Consider the following 24,804-nt stretch of genomic DNA (forward strand, 5'->3'; position numbering starts at 1 on the left):
CCCTGGTCTTCTAGATCCTGATCTTCATGGGTTTAAGACCTGAATATTGTTATAACTGGGGAATATCAATTATGCTTGCAAATAATACAAACTGTTTCAGAGGCATTATAATTGCAGACAAATTTAGTACCTTAAAGTTCACTGGAATCACTTTCCGCTTACATTACTTACATTATTCTACAAACATCTGCTTACAATTTGGAGGAGCAAATGGGTAGTTGTCAAAACAGCTCTCCCTCATTATGTTAGTAGCACACTGATCATTATTCAAATATATTCTATATCACTAAATGTCTGCGTGCAGCACATTTCTGTCAGTGGCAGTGGAAGAATGAAGCTATAATATCGGCGCTGGGAGGGGTGAAAGGTTATTGGGGTAGAAATTGGTATGCGTTGCATTCACTTTTTTGGGCATAAAATGGGCACATGGCTGACAATTTTAGCAGCGAGACAGACCGTGCCTAGTCCGCACATGCAGTCAGGCCACTGCTAAATTCAAGTCTTTTTTTAATTGAGAAAACAGGCGTTAGGCACCTTGCTTTTACTAATAACTTATTTTCTATGAGCAGAGCAGTTCCTGTCCAGCACTGCTCAGGGTTCTTCAGTAGCCATTGTGGTTGCCAAGAAAAGGTCCATCTTTAAAAATATATATATATTTTAAAATACCTTCCTGTACAGACAGGAGGAGCAGGATTGCTTCCTCAATTTCACTGCAGTAGCGATCAGGTCCCTCCCCACACTGCCCCCCCCACTCACCGTCCCCGACATTGCCACTCCAAACCTCTCCCAGGGTCACCTTTGGGCCTCTGATGGTGAGGCAAGCAGCCCGACAGTCGTCATCTTCAATGCCTGTGGAGGTATGTCAGGTGCCAGCAGCGCATGCATATTATGGACTGAATTTTACAAGCCCCTCGATGTCGGGGGTCGTGGCAGGGGTGCCCTTCTGCCGGGAGAGGACCGCCTCGACCCCTGACGTCGAGAAGGCCCCGCCGCACTTTTCCGGCGGCGGGACCTCAGTGTGGCCACCCCACCGCATGGCAGCAGGGCCTTTATTAAAATATGGAAATTAGAGGTATTAACATGCAAATGAACTTACCTGCCGCTGGCGGCCATCCCACGCCAACTTTACCGCCGTCGATCGCAACTCGTGGGCCTTTGGAAATCCAGACAGAGTGGGAGGGGGGAAAAGCTATTCCTATTGGTTGCAGGGATGGTGGGAAGGGATTGAGGGTCAAAGGGAATACATTTCGGGGGGGGGGGGGGGAAGTTCGGGATATAAATAAAAGTTTTTTCTGGGAGGAGAGGGCAATTTAAATATATAGATTACCTAATTGGTGGGGGGGGGGGGGGCGGGTGGGGAGTGGTGGGAGACGGGATTTAAAGTTGTATTAAAATTTTATTTTTATTTCCTGGAGACTGGGACCTTTAGAAATTTAAATGTCAATGAAGGGTTTGAAGCAGTGGCACCGGATCCTGTTGCCGGGGGCGTGGCAGCCACCACCTCTACATCATTGGGGGCGGACACTCCGCCCCCTCCATTTAAATCAGCCCTTGCACATAATATCGTCGGGGCTGAGCGGCGGCACCTCCGTGCTGGAAGGCTGCCGCCTTCACACACCCTGCCGCGGAATGTGGTGCGCTGATAAAATTCAGCCCTATGTTTATGAGGCCTGAGGCCCAGCTCTGGGCGGGCCTCAAGTTTCCTGGCTGAGGCATGCGCTGCTTGTGCATCACTGAGTCTGGGCCCAGGAGGATCCAGGTGAATTTCGATCACATTATATCACAAGTTTCCTTTTATCACAACATTGTACTTAAATTGTACCTGACCATATAATTGAGGATCACATTTATATTTATTTTTTAAAATTTATTTTGAGATATAGCACTGAAACAGGCCCTTTGGCCCACCGAGTCTGTGCTGACCAACAACCACCCATTTATACTAACCCTACAGTAATCCCATATTCCCTACCACCTACCTACACTAGGGGCAATTTACAATGGCCAATTTACCTATCACCTGCAAGTCTTTGGCTGTGGGAGGAAACCGGAGCACCCGGCGAAAACCCACGCGGTCACAGGGAGAACTTGCAAACTCCGCACAGGCAGTACCCAGAATCGAACCCGTGTCACTGGAGCTGTGAGGCTGCGGTGCTAACCACTGCGCCACTGTGCCGCCCTTTCTTTTTGTTGTACACCGTTATCATAATTCCAGCCTATGTCATCATTATTGTACGCAACAAACCGATTTGGTGCCATTGAAACTGAGCAGTTTAAAACTAATTTTAAATGATCACTTTAAAAGTTCCAGCAAAATATCTCAGCTTTATAATTCTTATTTCAATGATAGACTTGAGAACAGTCCTGGCAAAATTGCCTGATAATTATAGTAATCCTAATATTAGGGTAGATATTTTAGTAAAATTATACAATAAGAATGTTTTAAGCTTAATTCTCAACATCAGCAAATAATAATTTCCAATTTATATAAAGAGGTTAAATTTAAAGAGGAAATTTCTTGTAGAATGAGACAATTTCCAGACATTCATGACTGGGGTAATTGTACAATAAATGCACATGTTTATGAAAAATCTGTTACAGATAAGGCTTACTGAGACTACTTAATCAAGCACTTGTGGCTGGCTTACAAAAAAACTACAAAATGGCTTTGATCAGCAGTAATATTATAGTTTGTGCTTACACTGCAAAGAGGCAGCCAAAAGAAAATTAGGCCAAAACTGTGGTAGCAGTCTGCAATGAAATCAAAACTCAATGCAAGGACTAGACAGTGAACACATTCTATTCTTCTGCAAATCTACCTTAATGCCAGATCCACTTAACGGAGTAAACACAGTTCTAAACCCCGTTGATGCCTCACCCTACACAACTGTTAATTTATTCATTCCTTCAAATAAAAGTAAGAATCACTGTGTACACTTCCAAAAAAAAAATCACATGGATCTGATAAATTTATTCATGAAAAACTAAATCGCACTCTTGTAAAGTAAGGAAAGTTCCTATTATACACAGAAACTTGCCAATCTTGCTCAACTAATTCATGGGAATAATCCAGCAAAGGTTTTTTACTGGCTGCACTTTAAAGTCTTTGACAAATGGATGGAGCTAAAGTTCACTCTCATTACAGGAGAATCCTAAAAACAAAGCAGATTGTATGCATAAAGAGATGCAGTAAACATCTACCAACACTGTTGAGAATGCAGCTTGAAAAGTTGACAACCGAAGTCTGGGCACACAGTAACAGACATAATGGCCGGAGTTTTATGCCACCCCAGTGAGCTGATGGTGGCGGGGGGGTTGGCGTAAAATAGGGCGGGAGGCTCCCGGAGGCCTTCCCGACCCGCCCCCGCCACCGCCCCACTTTACGTAGGGCAGGGAGGCGAAAAATGGGCCACCCATCCCAGGCCAATCAAGGCCCTTAAGTTGCCAATTAACGGCCACTTAAGGGCTTTTGCCTGCCTCCACGGGGATTTTACCCATGGCAAGCGGGCATCCTGGAGCCAGGAAAGGCCGACCGGTGAAGGTTGGCAGTCTCTCAGTGCCCCAGGGTGCCCGATTGAGAGCCGCCCCCGCTTCTCCAACCACCCCCAGGACCCAAGACGCACCCCACCCCTTCCCCCCAAACGACCACCCTTGCCTCGCCGGGGACCAACCGATTACCCCCAGCGAGACAACCCAAACTTACCTGCACTCCTGGCTCCATGTCCTCAGCTGGGCTGCAGTCCCAGCAGTGGCCACCACTCCTGGTGGCACTGCTGGGACCAAGAGCTGCTGGCCCGATGATTGGCCAGCAGTTCAATGAGGCGGGGCTTCCTTCCTCAAGCGGGTGGAAGTCCTACCTCGGAACAATTAAAGCCCGGGGATCCGTAAAATGTGGGACGGATCCCCAGGCTAGGCGGAAGCGGGCTCGCCACCGACTTTAATGTTGGTGGCCAGCTCCCATCTGCCCGACGTAAAATCCTGCCCAATGTTGGTGCTGACTAGGGGTTGGATTTTAAGCAGCCCTCGATGTCGAGATCCGTGGCGGGGTCGGGGGGGCCGGAAGATGGCTCCGGATGAGGCCCGTCACGGACCTTGTTGCCAGCAGGGCCCAGCCTGATCCTCCCAGTAGTGGTGAGGTCCGTGGCGGCCCCCCCGCCGCTGGGTGACAGCACCACAATCAACATCTTCAAATTAATAAAATTAGTACATTTACATGTGCTTACCTTTAATCTTGAGGGCCCGCCGTGACCTCTGGCGCGGCGGCCGGCATTCCCGCGCCTTCAGATCCCCGTCTGGGGAAATGAGGTGTGATACTGGTGGGGAGGGGGGAGGAGGTAAGTATATCAATGCAGGAAGTGGGGGACAGGGTCGAATAACGCAATGATATGTAGGGGATGGTGGGAAGGGTTGAACCTTGAACTTTGTGCCGTTTGGTGGGGGGAAAGGTCATATTTAAAAGTTAATTGTTTTTGGCGGGGGGGGGGGGGAGGGCAAATAGTCATCGTTACTGTTATTGTGGGGGGTGGGAAAGAGGCAAAAGAAATGTATTTATTTAATTCTGGTTTATAGTTCTTTAAATATTTAAATATCCCGGCAGGGCTGACTGCCCTTTAAAAATGGTGTCAGCGCCTGCACACTGGCTAAAAAAAAAACTGCCATGGCTTATATTTGTTTCCATTCATTAATCTGAATAGAAAGGTCGATGTGAATATAAAGCAACAAACATCACTTCGTGACCACATCGATATTTTGCTTTAATTAGCAAACAAAAGAAAATACAGCTCCGTGTTATTTGCAATCTTGGGGAATGGTACTGAATTTATAAACCCAAATATCAGGGGAGAAGCTAGTTCATTCTGCAAAGAGATGGAAATGCACTTCAAAGGGAATTTTTCAGATAGCTACCACTTCTTTTTTGAGACGATACATTAAGATCCATGGAATAAGATTTTTATTCCACTTGTGGGCTAGCCTGACATGATTAATGAACCTGAAGGTAAGTTATGATTAGTACCATGAATACAATATATATTGGCCCCATGATCCACTGTCACAAAGTACATCTGAGTGCGACTTCTGTCTACCTATATCAGCCTGAAAGTCACCCCATCAGAATCCCAGGATTGGCAAATTTAAATGTTGCTGGATTGTCCAAAAGTGCATAGAAACATAGAAAGATTTATGGGAAGCCATTCAGTCCATTGTGTCTGTGCTGGCCGAAGTACATCTATCCTGTCTAATCTGCCTTCCAGCTCTTGCCCTTTAGGTTATGGCACTTCAAGTGCACATGCGAGTGCTATTTAAATGCAATGAGGGTGTCTGCCTCTAACATCCTCTCAGGCAATAAGTTCCAGATCCCCAAACCACCACCCTCTATGCGAAAAATTTCTCTCTAATCCTTGCGCCAGTTTCTTTAAATCTATGCCCCCTGGTTATTGACCTCTCTGCGAATGGAATTAGGTCCTTCCTATCCATTCTATCTAGGCCTCTCATAATTTTGTACACCTCAATTAAACCTCCCCTTACATGTCCTGCAATATGGTCCACTGACTCTGGCAAGCCTGGAAAATTCATCACAGGGGTTGCAGAAGAAGGTATTGCAGTGGCAGAAGTGCAGCACTTAAAGCTAGACTACTCTTAAAGCAGCATCAGCGGACAGTAATTTGAAACCATAGATCAAAAAGGAAACAAGAGAGCCTGAATGTTGTTGGATATAAATATTATTCTAACTGAAATTAGATGGGGGATTGAAATAGTGGTAGTGAGTGTCAAAAGACCAATCAATGTATCAGCCAGGACCATATGGAAAGAAGCGGCACAGGTATTAAATGGCAACTTGTAAATCTGCAGGTCCCTTCTTCAATGCAGGATACTGTTGAATAACCTCACAGAGTCTGGACGCTGATGTTAATGGGTATTTTATTAATTGTAGAAAGTAAACTATATTTACGATCCAAGTGTTTTTGTACATTTAAAGCTATCATCCTTTGCAGCAAATAATCTGTAGTGATATCTACACGTGGAAGATTCAATTAAGTTAACACAGAAATTTGCAATGCATGTGCACGCTCACTACTTCTCTGGGAATTCCACAAAGAAAGTGATGAGAATTCTCAGTTATCAAATTCAACAGTCTATGACTGATAATAGCAAACATTCTTTTGTTATTCAGGAAACAATTGTGCACAATTCCTAAGAACGTCAGCCAGGAAGAGGAAACTAAGAAAATCTTGGAAACATGCTCTACAGATGTTGTAGGGGATAAGTTGTTGTTGACAGCCTGCACCCACAGATGGTTTGAGCTAATGGTCAAAGAACATAAGTGGTTTCTATTTTTGAGGCTCAAACTCTGAAGAAGCCTTTACAAGGACTGAACAGGAAATCAAACATTGGAAACCACCTACACACTCTTCGGAACTCCATGGATAAACGTCGCAGAGAATGAATGGCCAGCAGAAACTGACCGACTCCATTATGAACCCAGTCACTGCACTAACCAGTCCAAATAGCTTAACTCAATACAGATGAGTAATTGACACAGGGTGATTCACAACTCACAGGGAACAAGGAAGACAGAGGATAAGGTGGTGGAGCATGTTGTATCTAAGTGGTGGCTTAGGAGATACCAGTCTCTGGCTGATACACAAATGATTAGAAATCCTGCCATGAAAGGACAAATACTTGCTAAGTATCAGAACCATACAGAGGCCCTGCGAGCCACTCTCAAAATGTCAGGTAGATGGCAGGGATGGCTCAAGAGTCTAATGCCATCCATTGTGGCACTATCACAGAGAGATTTTCTACAATGCAGAGCATTCTGGAGCAAGTGGCAGCTCCAGAGATTTATTCATGCACTCCACAAAACATAGAAGTCTTCTCATAGAGTCATTATGGCACGGAGGAAGGCCATTCAACTCACGGAGTCCATGCCAGCTGTCTGTACAGCAATCCAATCAGTCCCATTCCCCCCATATTCCCTAGCCCTGGAAGTTTATTTCCCTCAAGTGCCCATCCAATTTCCTTTTGAAAGAATTCAGTGGCTCTGCTTCCACCACCCTTATAGGCAGCAAGTTCCAGGTCATTACCATTCGCTGCGTAAAAAAGTTCTTCCTCACCTTCCCTCTATATCTCTTGCCCAAAACCTTAAATCTGTGTCGCCTAGTCCTTGTACCATCAGCTAATGGGAACAGCTTTTCTTTGTCTACTCTATCTACACCTGTCATAATCTTGTAAACCTCTAGCAAATCTCCCTTCAATCTCCTTTGTTCCAAGGAGAACAACCCCAGCTTCTCCAACCTAACCTTGTGGTTACATTCCCTCATCCCTGGAACCATTCTGGTAAATCTCCTCTGCACCCTCTCAAGGAGCTTCATATCCTTCCTAAAGTGTGGTGACCAGAACTGGACACAATACTCTAGTTGTGGCCTAACCAGTGCTTTTTAAAGGTTTAGCATCACTTCCCTACTTTTGTACTCTCTGCCCCTATTTTTGAAGATCCCATCTGCTTTGCTAACCACTTTCTCAATAGGTCTTGCTACCTTCAAAGATGGATGCACACGAAGCCCCAGACCCCTCTGTTCCTGCGCCTTCATTCGAACTGTGCCATTAAGTATATATTGCCTCTTCCTAACCCTTCTGCTAAAATGCATCACTTCACGCTTCTCTATTAAATTCCATCTGCCACTGGTCTGCCCATTCTGCTAGCCTATCTATGTCCTGTTGCAGTCAATTGGTGTCATCCTCACTGTATGCCACACCTCCAAGTTTGGTATCATTGGCAAATTTTGAAATTTTACTCTGTATTCCAATAACCAAATCATTTACATATATCAAAAAAGCAGTGGTCCTAGCATTCACCCTTGGGGAACACCACTGTCTAGCATCCTTCAGTCTGGAAAAAAACCCATTAACCACGACTTGCTGTTTTTTGTCCTTAAGCCAATTTTTTTATTCAAGCTGACACTGACCCTCCTATTCCATGTGATTCAATTTTATTAACCAGCCTTTTATGTGAAACTTTGTCAAACTCTTTCTTAAAATCCATATAGACAACATCCATTGCTTTCCCCTTCATCAACCTTCTCTGTTACTTCATCAAAAAAGTCTCTTAGATTAGTCATTCATGATCTGCCTTTTACAAATCAATGCTGGCTTTCCTTAATTAACTCAAATTTTTCCAACTGCCTGCTAATTTTTTTCCCTAATTATTGTTTCTAAAACCTTACCCACCACTGATGTTACTAGGAATATCGTTACACCCTTTCTTGAATAGGGTGTCACTTTTGCCACTCTCCAATCCTCTGGCACCTCCCCGGCATCTAGGGAAGATTGGAAGGTTATGACAAGTCCTTCCCCACTATCTCCACTCCCACTTCCTTTAGCAACCTGGGATGCAAGCCATCTGGACCAGACGCCTTATCCACTCTAAGCATAGCTTTCCATAGCGTGATCATACCCTTTTTTGTTTCTCAACTCTAGCCAAATGGATTCTATTTCTGTCCCCTCAAGGACATCTTTTTTCCAACACTACAATGTTTTCCCTAATCAGCACTGCCACCAGCTTCCCATTTTTCCTTCCCTATCTTTTCTGAACACTTTGTATCCTTGAATATTAAGCACCCACTACCATTTTTCAGCCACATTTTTGTTATTGTCATTTCATCATATTTCCATATGCCTATTTGCGCTTCTGGCTCACCAATCTTATTCACCACATTTTGTGCATTTACATATATGCATTCTAAGCCTGCCCGTGTATTCCTCATAGTCCTTCTTAGTCTGCTCCAATCACTATTCTTTAGTACTATCCCACAATCTCACTCCTTTATGCACCTTATTCTTCTTTTCTGCATCTATATGCTGGTGCCCATCGCCCTGCCAATTTCATTTAAACCCTCCCCAATCACACTAGTGACTCTTCCTGTGAGGACATTGGTTCCAGTCCTGTTGAGGTGCAACTCATCCCTTTCGAATAGGTGTGGTTCCCAGAACTGCTTAAAGTACTCCAGATTTCATGTGATGCTTTGTGTAAAATATTGTCCTTGCCTCTGTCCTATTAGGACTGGAGCTAGTTTGCTAAAATCAGGTTCTAACTTTGTCCCATGACACCCTGCAACATTCAATTGTTTTAATTTTCAAATCACAGAAAATTAAAAAAGTGATTTACACAAAGTACCAAATCAGGCCATGGATACCCTGGTCAAAGTCCTGCTGTCCTTATCTTATTCTGCACTAAAGCCACTCGCCCATCACTGATTGACCATCACTCCTGTCTTTATTGACCTACATTGGCTCCTCACACCTTCAAATTTAAGATTCTCATCCTAGTGTATAAAATCCTTAATAGGCTGCCTCCTCCCTATCTCTGTAACATCCTCCAACTGACAATTTCCCCACAACCCGAACCCTCAATTCCTCTGATTGCAGCCTTTTGTGCTCCCCCTCCTTGACCCATTATGGGGGTGGGGGGGAGGGTGCCTTCATTGTCTAGGCATCATCTATGGTATTCCCCCCCATAAATTCTTTCTTCTCTTTAAACTCTTCCTAAAAATTCACTTTTTAGACAAGCTTTAAGGCACGCCTTCTAATCTATCCTTGGACTCAGTGTCCTTTACTTTTATTATGCCTCTGAGCTCCATACGACTGCACTTTTATTCAAACTTGTGTCATGCTAACCAAGGATACAGTAATGAAATATGGAATGATCTGGAGGAATTACGAAATAAAAATTAACTGTGGAACTGAACCACAAGAAAATGGACACATTTGAGCCATAGACAAAATGGAGTAGAGGTCAGCTGACCCCTCCTGTATGGTCAATAAACAGATTTGTCTGTTGAAGATGAAACTCGTTAGCCTTGTCTGAATTAACTTTGGGGAGAAGCCATTGAAACTGAAAGGAGTCCATTACATATTGACAACTCTTATCTACAGGAATGGAGCCAACAAAGACTGACAGTCTCCGAAGCCCAGGCCAAAATAATAGGTGTGAAGTAACACCTGTTTATCAGAATGAACCACATTCAGATGCCATCATGTAACAATGGTTCACATATATTGGAACATTGGATGAATCACCCCAGGGGAAGAGAGCTTTGGTCACCTGACTGCCACCCCACCCTGACAGGTTTCTACCTTAAAAGGTATCTGTCTGGGGAGAGAGATGGAGAACAGCAGAAAAGCCAGTGAAGGTCTTTTCCAGCCAGAACAGTTCCAGCTAAGCGGGAGCCCTGCTGATAACACCGTTTTACTACTGCAGTAGAGAAATTGCAAGGTGACTTTGAACCTCCCCATTTGCAAAAGTGAACCAGGAATTTCCCCATTGACATTGGATAGAGGTTAACCGCAAGGAGCCTGCAACACTTCATCCTTTTCAAGACAACTAACACCCAGGCCTGCACTGATGAAAGATTTCCTCCTGAAAAGCTTCTAAAGGTTTTCTTAAAACAACAAACTTTTACCACAATTGGATTGTAACTGCATGATACCACTCTACTCTCTATCTTGGGAGAGGTCATGAGCATCCTTTGGTTATTGTGTAAAATAAACATTTATCTTTTTTTAAAAACCTACAAGAAAACCTGTTGTTTGTCTATTTATTTGACCCTTAAAAACACTCAGGGACTAAATCTCTATTTTTAAAATGCTATCTGCGGTCAGTTGAGAGGTGAGAAATGAAAGTCACCTACTTACCATCTGTCCATAACAGTTGCTAAACAATATCATGAAATGGCAGACAGGTTAATCATTCAATGTACACACAGCAATGGTGAAACTGTCTTTTCTTTTTACAGAGGCTGATGTGTACTTCCAGTGTTTTACATTTTCCTTTCACAGGTCCATATTTACCCTTCAAGGTGCAATATATATTTTAACCACTTTGTGTTTCATTCATTCTTTTTGCTTAATTTCACAAGAAACCATTTCTATATTAAAAGCAGAAATTACACAAAATCAAATGCTAAAAGGGTCTGCAATAATGCACATTTGAAAACTGCAAATGGTCAATTAATTTGATAAATTAATCCTCAATAAATCCATGTGTCTTTACTGTATACAAAAACTTATTTTTGAAAGATTAAATTGTTCACGCCAGTACAAAACTTGGCGCCACATCAAATGAAGTGCCATACTACCTGGGGGTTAGATACATTTTTTAGCAGAGGGAAGGGAATTTACCTGCATATTATTCCTATTCTGTAATCGATCTTTAAGATCGCGAGCACCCAGAGCCGACAGAGTGTCTCTCGATCGGTAACTGCACAATTTATAATTCCCCAATTCCCCAGGCAAATCTGAAATACCAAAATACTTCAGAACGCAGGAACAAGCAAAAAAAAAATCAACACTGAAGCTGCATTAAAACCACCTCTTTGTTTAATCGGGATCCTTACCCGTGTGCTCATTTTAAAAAAAGGACAGGTCAACGTGACCTTGAATTAAACTGTTTGAAGGGGTTTCTTAAATTGACCATAATATTAAAACTGGCTTGAACTTTATTTTTGTTGGAAAAAAGAGGAGTAATTCGTGCAAACTAGAAGGGCTTTTAAAATTAGTGAGATGTCAAAAAGTGCAGTGTGACCAATTAGTAAAATTTTACAGAGATAAATCAAACTTCAGACAGACAATGCCTTCAGTCAGGAATTGGAGAAAGAGGAAAGTGAAAATGGAAAGGGGGTTGCAGCATTCAACAACCCTGTCTGCCAAATGTTTATTCCCAGTAAATTTGGGCCAAGAGCTTAGATCAAGATCTGCTGAGACCATTCTGCTCATTGTAAAGTTAACTGGCCGATCTGCGCCCCAGCAGGCTTTCTATCAGCTGTAACACAAGGCACATAAAAATCTGTGCAAGTTGTGGGCGATTAGCCCAGATTCACACAGTACTGGTCCCTGCCGCTTTAAAGAACAGCCTGGCAGGACCATCATTGTATGCTCCTCCAGAGCCCATTCAGGTGCACCACAACTTCTGGTTTTCGGTGCATCTGTGATCGCTGGAAGTTGCAGTGTTGTTCCTGCTCTCAACATTGGTGAACGTCTCAGTGCTCACCACTATTGGGACCGCAAAATCCGGGCCATTATAAATACATATGTTTGCAGAGATGGCCCGCTAGAACAAATTTTGTTATAACTTTTGCCCAAAGAAAATTTTGCAATCATCTAGCCTTAATGTTTTATAACTACTTCAATAAGTTTAAGTCTAATCATTTGTATGACCCCCCAAAACAAGATTCCTGGAAAATTGTTGGAGGTAACTTTGTACTTTGTAGATGCTCACTACCAGCTTTGATGTTAGTACTACATCTTTCAGATTCAACAAATCCAATTGGACGCTTGGGTTTTTGGTCTGACTGCATGAATTGGAGACAAAAATCTGAAAAATCTAGTGGATTCTAGTTCAGTGATTCCTGGCAAAAAGTAAAGCAAGCAATAAATGTTTACATTTTTTAAAATAAGTGCATCCTTAAACCAATGTGAGACACAAATCTACTGGGGCAAATGTTTGCGTTGGTGCATTAAACAGACTGGTTCACAAAACAAAATCAACCCAATCAGTTTTTGTGAAAGCTGCAATACAAACGATTTTAAATTCATGAGAAATTAAGGAACTGTGTTGTACTTTCATTAAAATGTAGAATAGTGTGCTGCAGGTATCTCCTCTGAACATATCTGGAACTAGAGGTGACAAATTGCTACAAGTGAAGTAAAAGCAGACTCAGTTTTATGTTTATGACCTCAATCGTCTTCGCTGGGAAAAAAAACCCAGCGTAAAATAAGAATATTTGGTGTTGTTCTTGCTATTTAGGTGCCTGCATAATTTTTGAACTAAAAATCTTAAAATGTTTTCCATTCATTCAGTTGGGTCCTGTTGGACCTGACAATACATAGAGCTCAAAAAAACTTGCTTTGTGCTTGATAGGTTTCTGTGATATTTGCTCCAATAAGATGTTTGATCCATTGGATGTTTAAATAAAACATCCGACAGGGTATTTCCTACGTTTTTGACTGCAATGCTAATCAGAACAGGTCTGAGTTTTCTGCATACCAATTAACATTTTTGCTACAATATGAATTGCTGTAACTTGAATTTTCACAGCAGAAGCTGACGATAACACAGTCTGAACTTTTCAAAAATGTAGTTGCAGCATGACATAAGGGATCACCAACAATTACAAGCTGCAGACAAGCTTAAACCACTTGACCCGAAAATTAAAAGACAAGGCAACATGACACAACTAGAAATGTATCCTCTTTTCCTTCACAGGGTTAAATCTTAAGAAAAAGAACACAAAAGTATTTTCTCTCTTACTGTCAGATGGTTGCAAATTATCAATGTTGGTCTATATTTATGCCATTGTTACAATGCCTCCAGAAGCATGTGATTCTCATGCAGTCTCACTCCACTTGAAGCAATTTACACAATTCATTGTATTTGTATTTCTCCAAACTCATTCAGAGTGACTCCATTTTGAAATGGATAGCTTGCATGCACAGACCATGGAAATGCCACAATTGACACAATCATTACTGTGAGCTACACCCAGAGTTTTAAGTCACAAGCTTGCAAGTATTTTGAGATACAAACCAATATGGTGAAATTGAATAGCGGAATTACCCAATTTTCCCTTTACTGATACATATGATTGAAGCAGCAGCTTAACAGAAGCCATTTTGGACTGACCTAATCATATTACCTTCAAAGGCAGCATTATAGAATTTATCCTGTTGTGACTATGCTTCACCGACCCTTTCCCCATACTCTTCCAATATTTTTTCTTTTTAAACTTATATACACTTCACTTTCAAAAGCTATGATGGGGATTCTGTGTCCAGAATTTTTCTAATAGGATATTCTATGTCTTAAGAACCCTAAATCCCCTAATCCCCCTTTGTTCTTTTGCTTACTATCTTAGATTTGTCCCCTGTTACTGACTCACCCACCAATAGAAATAAGTACACTCTATTTAGCTTATCAAAGCTCTTAGTATGTAAGGTTGAATGCCTTCCCTCATATATCCTTTGACCCTTCTCTGTTCTAATGAAAAGACCTTTGTTTCTTTTGTCTCTTCTTACAACTAGAGCATCTCATCCTTGGTATCACCTTGGTGAATCTCTTCTGCACCCTTTCCATTGCCTGGATATTCTTTTTGAAGCAAGACATCCAGTGTGGCAAAATTGTGGCAAAAGTATGGCACTCTAATTTTCAAAGAACAGCGTGAACAGGGGTAAAGAATAAAAATAGCTTACAATGGTCATTTCCCCAAAGATGATCGATAAATTTTAAAATAAATTGGTCATCAGGAATGCAGCTGAAACATTTCATTGCTATATAATCTACCGTTAGCTAAAGCAAAAATTTATCTCAATAAACCAAAGATTATTCCCAAAGAGGAACTTGTTCTCTCAATGAATTAGATTGTGCAAAGTATGACTGAGGGAGCTTTGTCCAATAAATCACTGTCCTGAAAAAAGTTAATCTGAATGAAGCATGTGGGAGATCAAGTCCACAAAATCTATGTTGCTCGCTTTTTTAAAGAAAATATGGATATGTTTTGGTATTACTGACCTTTTGGTCCCCGAGCTCCAGGCAGGCCCCGTGCAGCTGGGGCACCTCGAAGTTTAAATGTATCTTCAGGTGCTCCTTTAAGTGTCAGGTGTCCACGGTTTGTCAACAGAGTGCTGACCGGCTCTGCAGCTGCCAGTAAAGCCACCTGTAGTGCAAGGACAAACTGTTCAAGGATTTTTGGTGGCCTTTGTGAGCACAAAAACTGTGTTTACAAGAACTAGTTATAAAATTCCTATCATGCGGAGGGCTTAAAAAGGGAACCAGAATCAGAATAAATGTCAGGGCTTGTAATATACGTATATGTAGACATTAATCTTTTGATCTAGGAAAAAAAATTGAGTCATAGCAAATTGGGTTTGAATTACTTACTGTTGACTTCCATGCGGTAAAAATGTGAATGAAAAATTAACCAGCCATCCCAAGGTGAACCATAGAAACAGTCCAACATGTTTGTACTGGCATTTTTCTCCACGTGAGCTTTCTAGTCTAATCCCACTCTCCTCCTCACTTCCTATATGTTTCATAACATTCATCTTTTTCAAGCAACTGTCCAAATCACTTTCAAAGTAATTTATGGACTCTGCTTCATAAATTATTCATGGTGGAGAATTCCCCATTCTAACTACCCAGTGTAATCTTCTTCTAACCCTAAACCCATTAATTCTGATACCTTGAACTTTATCAATCTACAAATAAATTTCTTTAATTCACCTGGTCTTGTGTCACACATCAATCCTGCCCTTGCCTGGACATATTTAACAGTGTTCCAATACCTAATCCAAATAACTATTCTTCATATGTTGAGCACCATTGGTGTTTGTCAGGATACTGCCTGTGGCCATTGGTGGGACATCACAGCTAAGCTCACTACCGTCCTCACTTTTCATCTACGTGCGTGCACTTGGCAGCAATGTCATGAGACCAGGATAAAGAAGCAAGAAACCTGGCTGACTTTTTCTCTCCCTAGCCCGGGAGAATGAAGCCTCTTCTTTGCTGGACTTGACAAAGGCAAACTGAGCTTTTTTATATGGAATAGAATAAAGATAAATTTTTAATAAATTAAAGAAAACTTCTTTATAAATTAAAGAAAATGATTATTTAACATGATGTAGATTCCTTCAAGACTGTAGTGTTAAAAGAAGTCAAGAAACATGTATAAAATAATGATCAAACATAAAATTGTGTCATTCTATTTGAGTCCACACAGTGATTGGAGGCTAGCTTGGATTGAACTTGACCAAACTGACTTTTGCAGATCAAAAGTAATCAATACAGAACTAAGAATATAATTAGATCCTCTAAATCCAATCACAACAGACAATTAGAAGGAATATTTCTCCAGAATAGATTTTTGTAGGGGTAAACGTTGTCTACTTCCTTAATGACTCTTGGTATCTTAAAGACCCTACATTAATTCACTTGTCTACAACAAGTAGAGAAGTTATCACCTGCATCCTCCGTGTTTAATGCAAAAAATTACCTCAGGCTTTTCTTAAGCAAGCTTTCAAACTCATTTGAAAAAACATCTCACACCTGTGTAAAATATTCTAAACCATTTAGACATGAAAGAAGCAGGATCATACATGGAAAAGTTCTGTTTCTGCATTTTTCTACCAAGTAGATGTTTAGAAGGAATTCCATAATCATTTCACAATGTTAAAAACTTTCAGTGGTGTTTACTGGTTTATCACAACCAACTGGCAGTGCATACAATTTACATATTGCATTATTGTCCCAAGTTATTTCATTATTTTGCTGAAAGATTTTTGACATTGTTTGATAGGATCTAAAATTTTCTTTACCCTGTTGATAGAATGCAGATTTGATCAGAATAGAATATAATCAATAACAGCAGCATTGCAGGTCAACAAAGCAATTAAAATAGCAACAACCTGCTGAGATATATTTCTAGGGGTATAGAATTCAAAAGTAGTGAAGTTATGTTAAACTTGTGTCGGACCTTGGTCAGGTTGCCTTTAGAGTCCTATGCACAGTTCTCATCTCCATACTGTAAAAAAAGACATAGAAGCACTGGAGAAAGTGCAAGAAAAGATTTACAAGGACTGTACCAGAACTGAGAGATTACAGTTATTGGGAAAGGCTGAACAGGTTATGGCTTTTTTCTTTAGAAAAGAGGAGACTTAGAGCTTCCCTGATAGAGACCTTTAAAATTAAGAATGGGTTGGACAGGGTAGATGTAGAAAGAATATTTCCACTTGTGGGAGAATTTCAAACTACCAGCCATAAAGACAAGCTAGTTCTAATAACTCCAATAAGGAAATAAAGAGAAATTTGTTTACTCAGAGGGTGGTTAGACTATGGAACTCATTACTCCAGTAAGCGGTTGAGGTAAATAGCTTAGATGCGTCAAAAGCAAAGTAGACGAGTACATGAGAGAAATGGGAATAGAAAGATATGCTGAAGGGCTGAGATGAGGCAGATGGAAAGGAGTGTAAACAGTAGCACAGACTAGTTGGGTCGAATAGCCTGTGTTTGTGCTGTATATTCTATTGAAGTAAAACATGTGAGAAATCAACAAAGAATCAGCTCAATGTACCTTAGCCTCCAGGGTACCCAAACGGTCTGTCAGCTGGGAAATTTTACTGCAGTTCAAACAATCTGTAAAAGAAAATTTTTTTAAAAATCAGAATTTGAAGAGTTTTTTAAAATAAAGAAAGACGTACACATAGGAAGTGGATTATTCCGAGAAAATAGGTACAAGCTGTGATTTGCTATGTAATAAAGAATAATATCTTGAGTTACCCTTTCTTTTTTGTTTTAAATACCATTAGAAAACCCACCCCAAAATTGCAACTCTAAAGTAAAAAAAAGTTATGAATATTTTATTTTGTGATCCCTGATCATTGTGAAAAGCACATATTACTGCAGACCAGGGATCAAACTACGGCCCGGAGCTTGCAGTCTGTGGTAAAGTGACGGCGTTTGCTGCTGACCTTGAAGAAAGCTGCCCAGAAAGATCTAGCAATCTCCATTGCTTGGATTTCTCCTTTCCTGATGTCAGTTTGAATCTGGTGCCAATTCAAGGGGATCTCCAGGAGTCCAGCAACAGTGATGTCATTACAGCAGGGTAAGCAACCAAGCATATTGAAGAATTCTCAGACAGCAAACCAGGAGGTAAAAACCACAGAATTTTTCACTTTTAATTAAAACTATTTTACAGAGAGTGAAATAAACGATTGGGCTATACCAGGGTTGTCCAACATACAGCCTGCCAAAGGTTTCCCTCTGGCTCGCCAATCTGACTGTGGCTCGGCTCTGATTGACGGCGCGGCGCCCCTGCATGTCAAATGGAGGGGGTAGACGGGACCTGTGTCTGATGGTCAGGGGCCCTTGTCTGTGTTTGTTCACTCCCTGTGACTGACAGGGGCTGCCCAGGCAGCGTGAGCGCTGATTGGTGGAATGCAGCGCAGGTGCCCTGGGATCGGCTTTCGTATGGTTTAGTCCTGTGTCCTGCCCACTGGTCAGGTTCCTACCTCCACCCACTCCAACTTAAATAAAACAGGCATGGTACATATCCAGTTGTGGGAATGGCTGCTGCGGGGAGCATGGAGCAGGGAGCACTGAGCATGGAGCTACAGGGGAGAGAGATAGAGAAAGGGGGGAGAGAGAGGTTGGACACTCCTGGGCTTTACATATGGCATTAACGGTAGAAGTTGATATATCAAACAAACTTTTAAAAAAATTATTTTGTTTTAAAAGTGATTTTTTTGTGATAATGGAGATATTTAACATTTCATAAATATAAAATTAGTTTTTCAGGTACAGTCAGACTGTTTGGCAGTAATTAAGAACTTAGTACACTGTTAAAAACCCAGTTACACCTCATTCAACAAGATATAACTTTTTCAAGGGATTCACAACAGACTAGTAGCGTAAAACGGCAAGTTTTCATCAGCTCAGTGATTTCTACTTGGTTGCATTCTGGGGTGACTTCAACAGCACACCCTGTGGGGAAGGGTAGAATCACTGTCAACAACTTCTGGATTTACGCGCTTAACTACACATGTGTGGCATCCAGAAATTACTGTCAGGGATAACATTGGCCTGGAGTTTGTCAGAATAATAATGGTGAATGAAGACAGTTTCACCATCGTTTCTACTGCAAAATCCAGGCCAATGTTATGCCTGTTCTGTATATCTTTAGTTCTACTGCATGAAGCATATTTACTAACTGAGCCACTGTTTAGAGTTTTACTAAAGTTCACGACTCCAGCTAAGAAGTAAGGAGCTTAAACTAGATATTAATTGCTTCATGATTTATAACACAAAGGGTGAGTGTAATATTATGATAATAGAAATTATGCATAGACAGCAAGATGGGCTGATTTTATTTTCTCTCTAATCAGGCACCTAAACCAGGATCTGACTGTAAAATCTTATCACCCATCATACAAACAAGCAAGCAACTTGTTACAACCTTTCCTCCAACAGGAGCCAACTGAGTGTGACGAGCCAACAGTTTAATTGAAACAGAGGAAGCAGCAGCAAGTTCAATTTCAGTTAAACAGTTCAGTCAACTTAAAATTGCTGCATTCTCAACATTTATTTAAAGAGCATATTAGCCACTTTCTGCAGCTTATCAGAGAAAATATAATATACATAATATATTAACGAAGAGATGAAGGCAGTCCAGAGCGATTAAGCACTTTTAAGACTGGGCGCACAGGTTTCCACTGATTTTCACTCTTCTAGTCCTTGTGGAATAAAACATGTAAGATTAGCACCTAAGATTTATTGTAAACCTATTACAGGTTCACTATTACAGGAATGTTATTCCATTGAGTTATATGTGTGGTGCCATAATGGATTATTTTCACTTTATTCAAATTCACTATAAATTGATTTGGTTCCATTTATCTTTCGTTCAACAGATCATTTCCTGCAAGTTATTCCTGTGCATCTTCCCCTAGGCTGGAGATGGGGAAATGTGATGAAGTTGAGGCTCTGTGCAGTAGTTTCTTGTTAATATTGCACCAATAATTCATCTGGTCATTTGTGAGGAACCAACAAAATAAATTACCATGAAAACTGCCACATTGTTGTAAAACAGCCAACATTGTTCACTTAATATCGTTCAGACAAAAGGGCCGGAATTTTACGCCACCGCCCCCCCCCCCCGCCCCCACCAAAGACTGGACTGCTGGCAGGGGGAGGGGGGGGGTTCGTAAAATGGAGTGGGAGCCTTGGGGGGCCCTTCCCGACCCACTCCCGCCTCCACCGCCATTTTATGCGGGGCGAAACAGCCCGCCGGCCCCAGGCCAATCAAGGCCCTTAAGTGGCCAATTAACAGCCACTCAAGGGCCTCCACCCACTGCCGCAGAGATTTTACCGTTGGCAGGCAGATGGCCCATGTGTGAGAAAAGCCGCCTGACAAAAGTAGGCAGCCTTCTGATGGCCTGGGGGTGGGGGGCCCTCCTGATCAGGCATCCTGTGCCCGATGGAGGGCCGCCCCAGATGCCCCAACCACCCCCAACAGCCAACATGCACCCCAACCCCCCAATCGACCCCCCTCGCCTCGCCAGGGCCCAACCCATCACCACCAGCGAGGCCCCAAAAACCTACCTTTTTCCAGGGCCGTCCTTCCTCTTCATGTGGAAACTGGGTTGCAGTCCAAGCAGGGGCCTCCGCTCCCAGTGGCACTGCTGGGACTAGGAGCTGCCGGCCTGCTGATTGGCCAGCAGCTCCATTAGGCAGGACTTCCTGCCACAATGAGGTGAAAGTCCCACCTAAGACCGATTAAGGGCCTGGGGACCGTAAAATCTGGCTGGATCCCCAGGCCCGGTGGAGGCAGCATCACCACCGACTTTTCAGTCAGTGGATGGCTGTCTTCTGCCATGCGGAAAATACCAGACAGGAACCTGTCATCGTTGCCTGGTCTGGATGATCGATGGCTTCAGCTCCCCACACTACATGGCTAACTCTTAAATGCCCTCTGGAGTTGCTCAAAATACCAAATCATCTGCAATAGGGAAGGGCAATAAATGTGGCCTTGCCAGCATCACCCACATCCCAAAGACAAATTTTTAAAAAATCAATGTGGTTTATAATAGTATAAGAAAATAAGAAAATCCAGAGTGAAGAAAAGTTATTCAGCCTATCAGGCCCACTCCATCTGGAGTGTGTGCATGATTATTTAACTGTGAACTTTCATTTCCACCCACCTATTGATCTCCAATTCTAAAGAATGCTAAGGCTCCTTGCCTTTTCTTTTGAATCATACAAGCACAATTTTTTATATTTCACAATCCTCAACCCCCAACTCAACTACACAACTCAACATCGACTGCTCCAACTCCCAATTTAAAGAGGTCAATTGACCCGGAATCAACTACTTTCTCAGCACATTTCCATTATCCTCTGGGGGGAGGGCGGAAAATTCTTACATTGTTTGACGCTCCTAAAATTTGCACGTGTGTCCTATAGCTCTGTGCTCAGTGTCCAAGTGTAAGGCATTTGGATATCTCTTGTATTTTTGTTATGCTGTGATGCATTTGTTAATATCGCTTGCATTTCTGCTCATAAGTAAAATGCAACCAGTTGTGGTGTGGACCAGCATGTAGAGCTCACCAGGTGGTAAATACATGGAGGCAAAGGACATCGGGACAAAGGGAGGAGAATTCTGACCGAATACATCATCGCTGGGGTTCATATTGGACTTTTTAAATATAAAAGACCGCGTAACCGAACAAGGACCCCCACATATACACAAACAGACAGACAATTCAGGAAATGCCACTGATATAGTAGTGTGGGCTGTTAGAATATCAAATAGCCTGTGTACAAGCACACTCATGGACAATGGCATTTTGAAATATGTGTGAATGGTTTCCTTCTTGCCTTATCAAGATGCAGATATCACATCCATGGATGGTATGCACCTAAGAACTCCCCCTGCTGAAGCAGGATATGACCACATGCAGGTGGTCTTGCATAGCCAGGGTGGGATTGATAAGGCACTGAAACCCAATTGGATGACCCAATTCAAAACATTATCTTATATGTTGAGGGACCAGGTCAGAAAGGGGTATAAAGCCACAGCTCACAAGGACATTATTGCTGCTGCTGGGAAGTGTGACTTAGTCAGTCAAAGGAAGTTGTGCTGAAGAATTCGTTCAGCGGATCTGACCACCCGGGAACGTGTTTCTGAAAGCAGGTCTCCTCAGCTACTGGTGTTGTAAGTATATACTATTGCTTGGTGAGTTAATAAAGGTATTCAACATAAAGTGGAAATTGTATCCAAAGTTTGTTTCTATTTTATTTCGAGATACAGCACTGAAATAGGCCCTTCGGCCCACCGAGCCTGTGCCGACCAAGAACCACCCATTTATACTAACCCTACATTAATCCCATATTCCCTACCACCTACCTACACTCAGGGCAATTTACAATGGCCAAGTTACCTATCACCTGCAAGTCTTTGGCAGTGGAAGGAAACCGGAGCACCCGGCGAAAACCCACGCGGTCACAGGGAGAACTTGCAAATTCCGCACAGGCAGTACCCAGAATTGAACCCGGGTCGCTGGAGCTGTGAGGCTGTGGTGCTAACCACTGCGCCGTCAATATTACTCAGTACGGGGTCAGGACCTACACCAAGTTAATTAGTTTGCTTGCTTTAACCTTGTCTGTAACGTTCATGATATTAAAGACCTGTGTCATGTTCGCCAAGAGTTTTCCGTTCCCTCGGAAAAATGTGTTTAGTTGCTTGAGCCTTAAATTCTGAAATAAAAAGATAAAGACGTCCATTTATATCGTGCTTTTCGCAACCACTGCATGTTTCAAAGCGCTTTACAGACAATGAAGTACTTTTTGAAATGTAATCACTGTTGTAATGCATGAATGCCTAGAATCATCATTCTTCTTTGAACTTTTTCTGATACATCTAAATCCTTTTCAAAGTAGGGTGGCCAAATTCACGTGCTGTACTCCAGTAATGGCCTCATCATTAGCTTGTCTTGTAATGCAAGATCAACTCTTCAGATGGACACAGCACCTGATTTGCCTTATTAATAATTGATACACACTAACCACAGTATGATCAATGATTGATTCTAAAATTAACAGTGGTAATCTAGTTGTTGCTCGCCTTTACACATTACCTCAACTAGCAGCTTGGCTAAGGACTAATGAAATGTAGCTAACTCAATAAACTCACTTGGAGAAACAAGCAAGCTTAAGACTCAACTGGTTCACCACCTACGTATAAACAGAAAAGTACCCACTGCCTTATGCTATTGGTTTGAACTCGTGAGATTCATTTAAAAAGGAGAGGTTAGGCCACTTGGGAAAAGACCAGTATATTCAAGCTCAATTATTCTCTATACAGCTGATAAAACAGGAATCCCTGTGAAGTAGAAATTATCTGGGGATCCTACCTGATGTTATTCACGTGATCTCTGCTTTCTGAAATAGATGCTTACAATGCTCCATAAGTCCTGAGCACTTTGCACTCTAATGCTGTTCCAATGCATGGAAGATATTCCATTTTTTCCAAATGTTCCAGTTCTGTGATTACTAAATTCATCTCTAGATAGTATTACCAACCCTCCAGGATTGTCCTGGAATCTCCAGGGCACTGTTGCAAAGGGGCTTTAAATTTTTTTTTTTTCATTTTTTGAATACTTGTTTATTGGTTATAAAAATATTGAAGACAAGAATTTCATTGTACAGTAAAAAAAAACATGCATATAGTTTTTAAGAACTCTATTCTCTACTTTCTTTCCATAAGGCAGTGATTCATGCTTTGTGTGATTCCATAGGCATTGGCAACCCATAAAAACCTTGCTCGTGGTCCTTCTGCTTGAGTAAATCTGGACTGCGAGGTTCAGTAGATTATTCAATCATGGACAACATACCCTCTAATTTTTTGTGGTGTGCGGGCGATTTGTTTAAGTTCGCAGGCCCTTTAAGTTTTTCTGTGCGGTTGAGTGACCAAATTGTGTACATTCTGCGTGGGAACTTTGGGTTGCTGCGCAGATTAGAGGGAACATTGATCATGGGGTAGATGTGTAGCTAGGAATATTACAACCAAGCCTGATTTTGTCCTTCGTGACCAACTGTGGATCTGCTATCTCAACTTTGCTCAGATCAGCTAATTCAGCCCAAAATGGGGATGAAAATTTGTACCTTCCTGGCCTGTATGCTCAGTAAGACACTGCACAGTACATTTATCCACTGACTTTTCAGAATTGCAAATTCCTTACCTCCCTATTTTTTTCTACCAATCACAAACAAACACTTCTTTAGTTCAAGAACTCCATGGACAGCACTGGAAAACTCAATTTCAGCATGTTTTTGGTTGCGAGCTTAGATTCAGCTTGAGTTTTGACCTCAATCTGTCAGTGCAAATCCGGTTTCAGAACTCTGAATCAAATGTGGCATTAATGAGATCCCCCCTCAGAGGCAGGACTCATGCTGGTACTGAATCAGATATCTGTGGAAACTTGCCAGTTTAAACTGGCAACAGATCTTTCACTGCTTTCCTCTGACCAGCTGCAGTTCTCTACTTCATCTTGTCCTACTGCCTGTTGTTCACTAAATACCACTGCTGCTCTCAGGCAGTGATGCAATTTGTCTTTTTGCATTTCTCCTGGGCTTGCCCGAAGACATCGACTCCTTGCTGGAGTATAGGGGCTACCAGGCCCCTTTTGTTAATCCCACAAGTTACATACAAGCAGAGCAGTGTTGACAGACTGTTCAAGTCTACAGCCAGCAAAACTGTGTCTGATTCCAACTTCACTCAACACCTACACAGATGCACTTCCAAAGGAAAAACACTGGACAGTCTTCCCTTCCATAACCAAAGGCATTGAGGTAACTGTAGCCTTTCCACCATTGCATCATCTAGGTAGATCAAACCGGGCTCCGGACTGTATGTTTCAATTACTTGCTGTCTTAAGCATCAGAGATTGACGAGTTTAAGTTTTCTTTCTCAACTTCCAAGCAAATACAGGAACAAAGGTGAAGGAGGGTGAAAAATAGTCAGATCAGAGAAATAAACAGAGCGAAAGAAAGATTGGATTAAGAGAGAGAAAAGAGATCGAAATACAGAAGAAAATCAAAAAATTTAAAATATGACTTTTTTCTGAAATCTTTAACAACAATGCGCTACACGCAGGAATGAGATTGAACAGTTTGAATTGTTCCCTTTCTGAGCCAGCAAGGTTGATTGGCATTGCATTAACAATTATCGCATCTTTAAACGGTACTTATGCTGCTAAGTT

General features: G+C 41.9%; 1 protein-coding gene across 8 annotated transcripts in view; it reads right to left on the reverse strand.

The window, feature by feature from the left end:
* Positions 1 to 24,804, reverse strand: part of emid1 (EMI domain containing 1) — a 426,608-nt gene that overhangs the window by 135,031 nt on the left and 266,773 nt on the right. For all 8 annotated transcript variants that reach the window (XM_068054890.1, XM_068054887.1, XM_068054891.1 and 5 more), the window contains exons 5-6: positions 17,121 to 17,182; positions 14,564 to 14,708 (exon numbers count right to left, since the gene is read on the reverse strand). In XM_068054890.1, coding sequence (XP_067910991.1) covers positions 14,564 to 14,708; positions 17,121 to 17,182 — 207 coding nt within the window. The remainder of the gene's footprint in view (positions 1 to 14,563; positions 14,709 to 17,120; positions 17,183 to 24,804) is intronic.

This window comes from Heterodontus francisci, chromosome 23 (assembly GCF_036365525.1).
Source record: "Heterodontus francisci isolate sHetFra1 chromosome 23, sHetFra1.hap1, whole genome shotgun sequence".
Classification (NCBI taxonomy): domain Eukaryota; kingdom Metazoa; phylum Chordata; class Chondrichthyes; order Heterodontiformes; family Heterodontidae; genus Heterodontus; species Heterodontus francisci.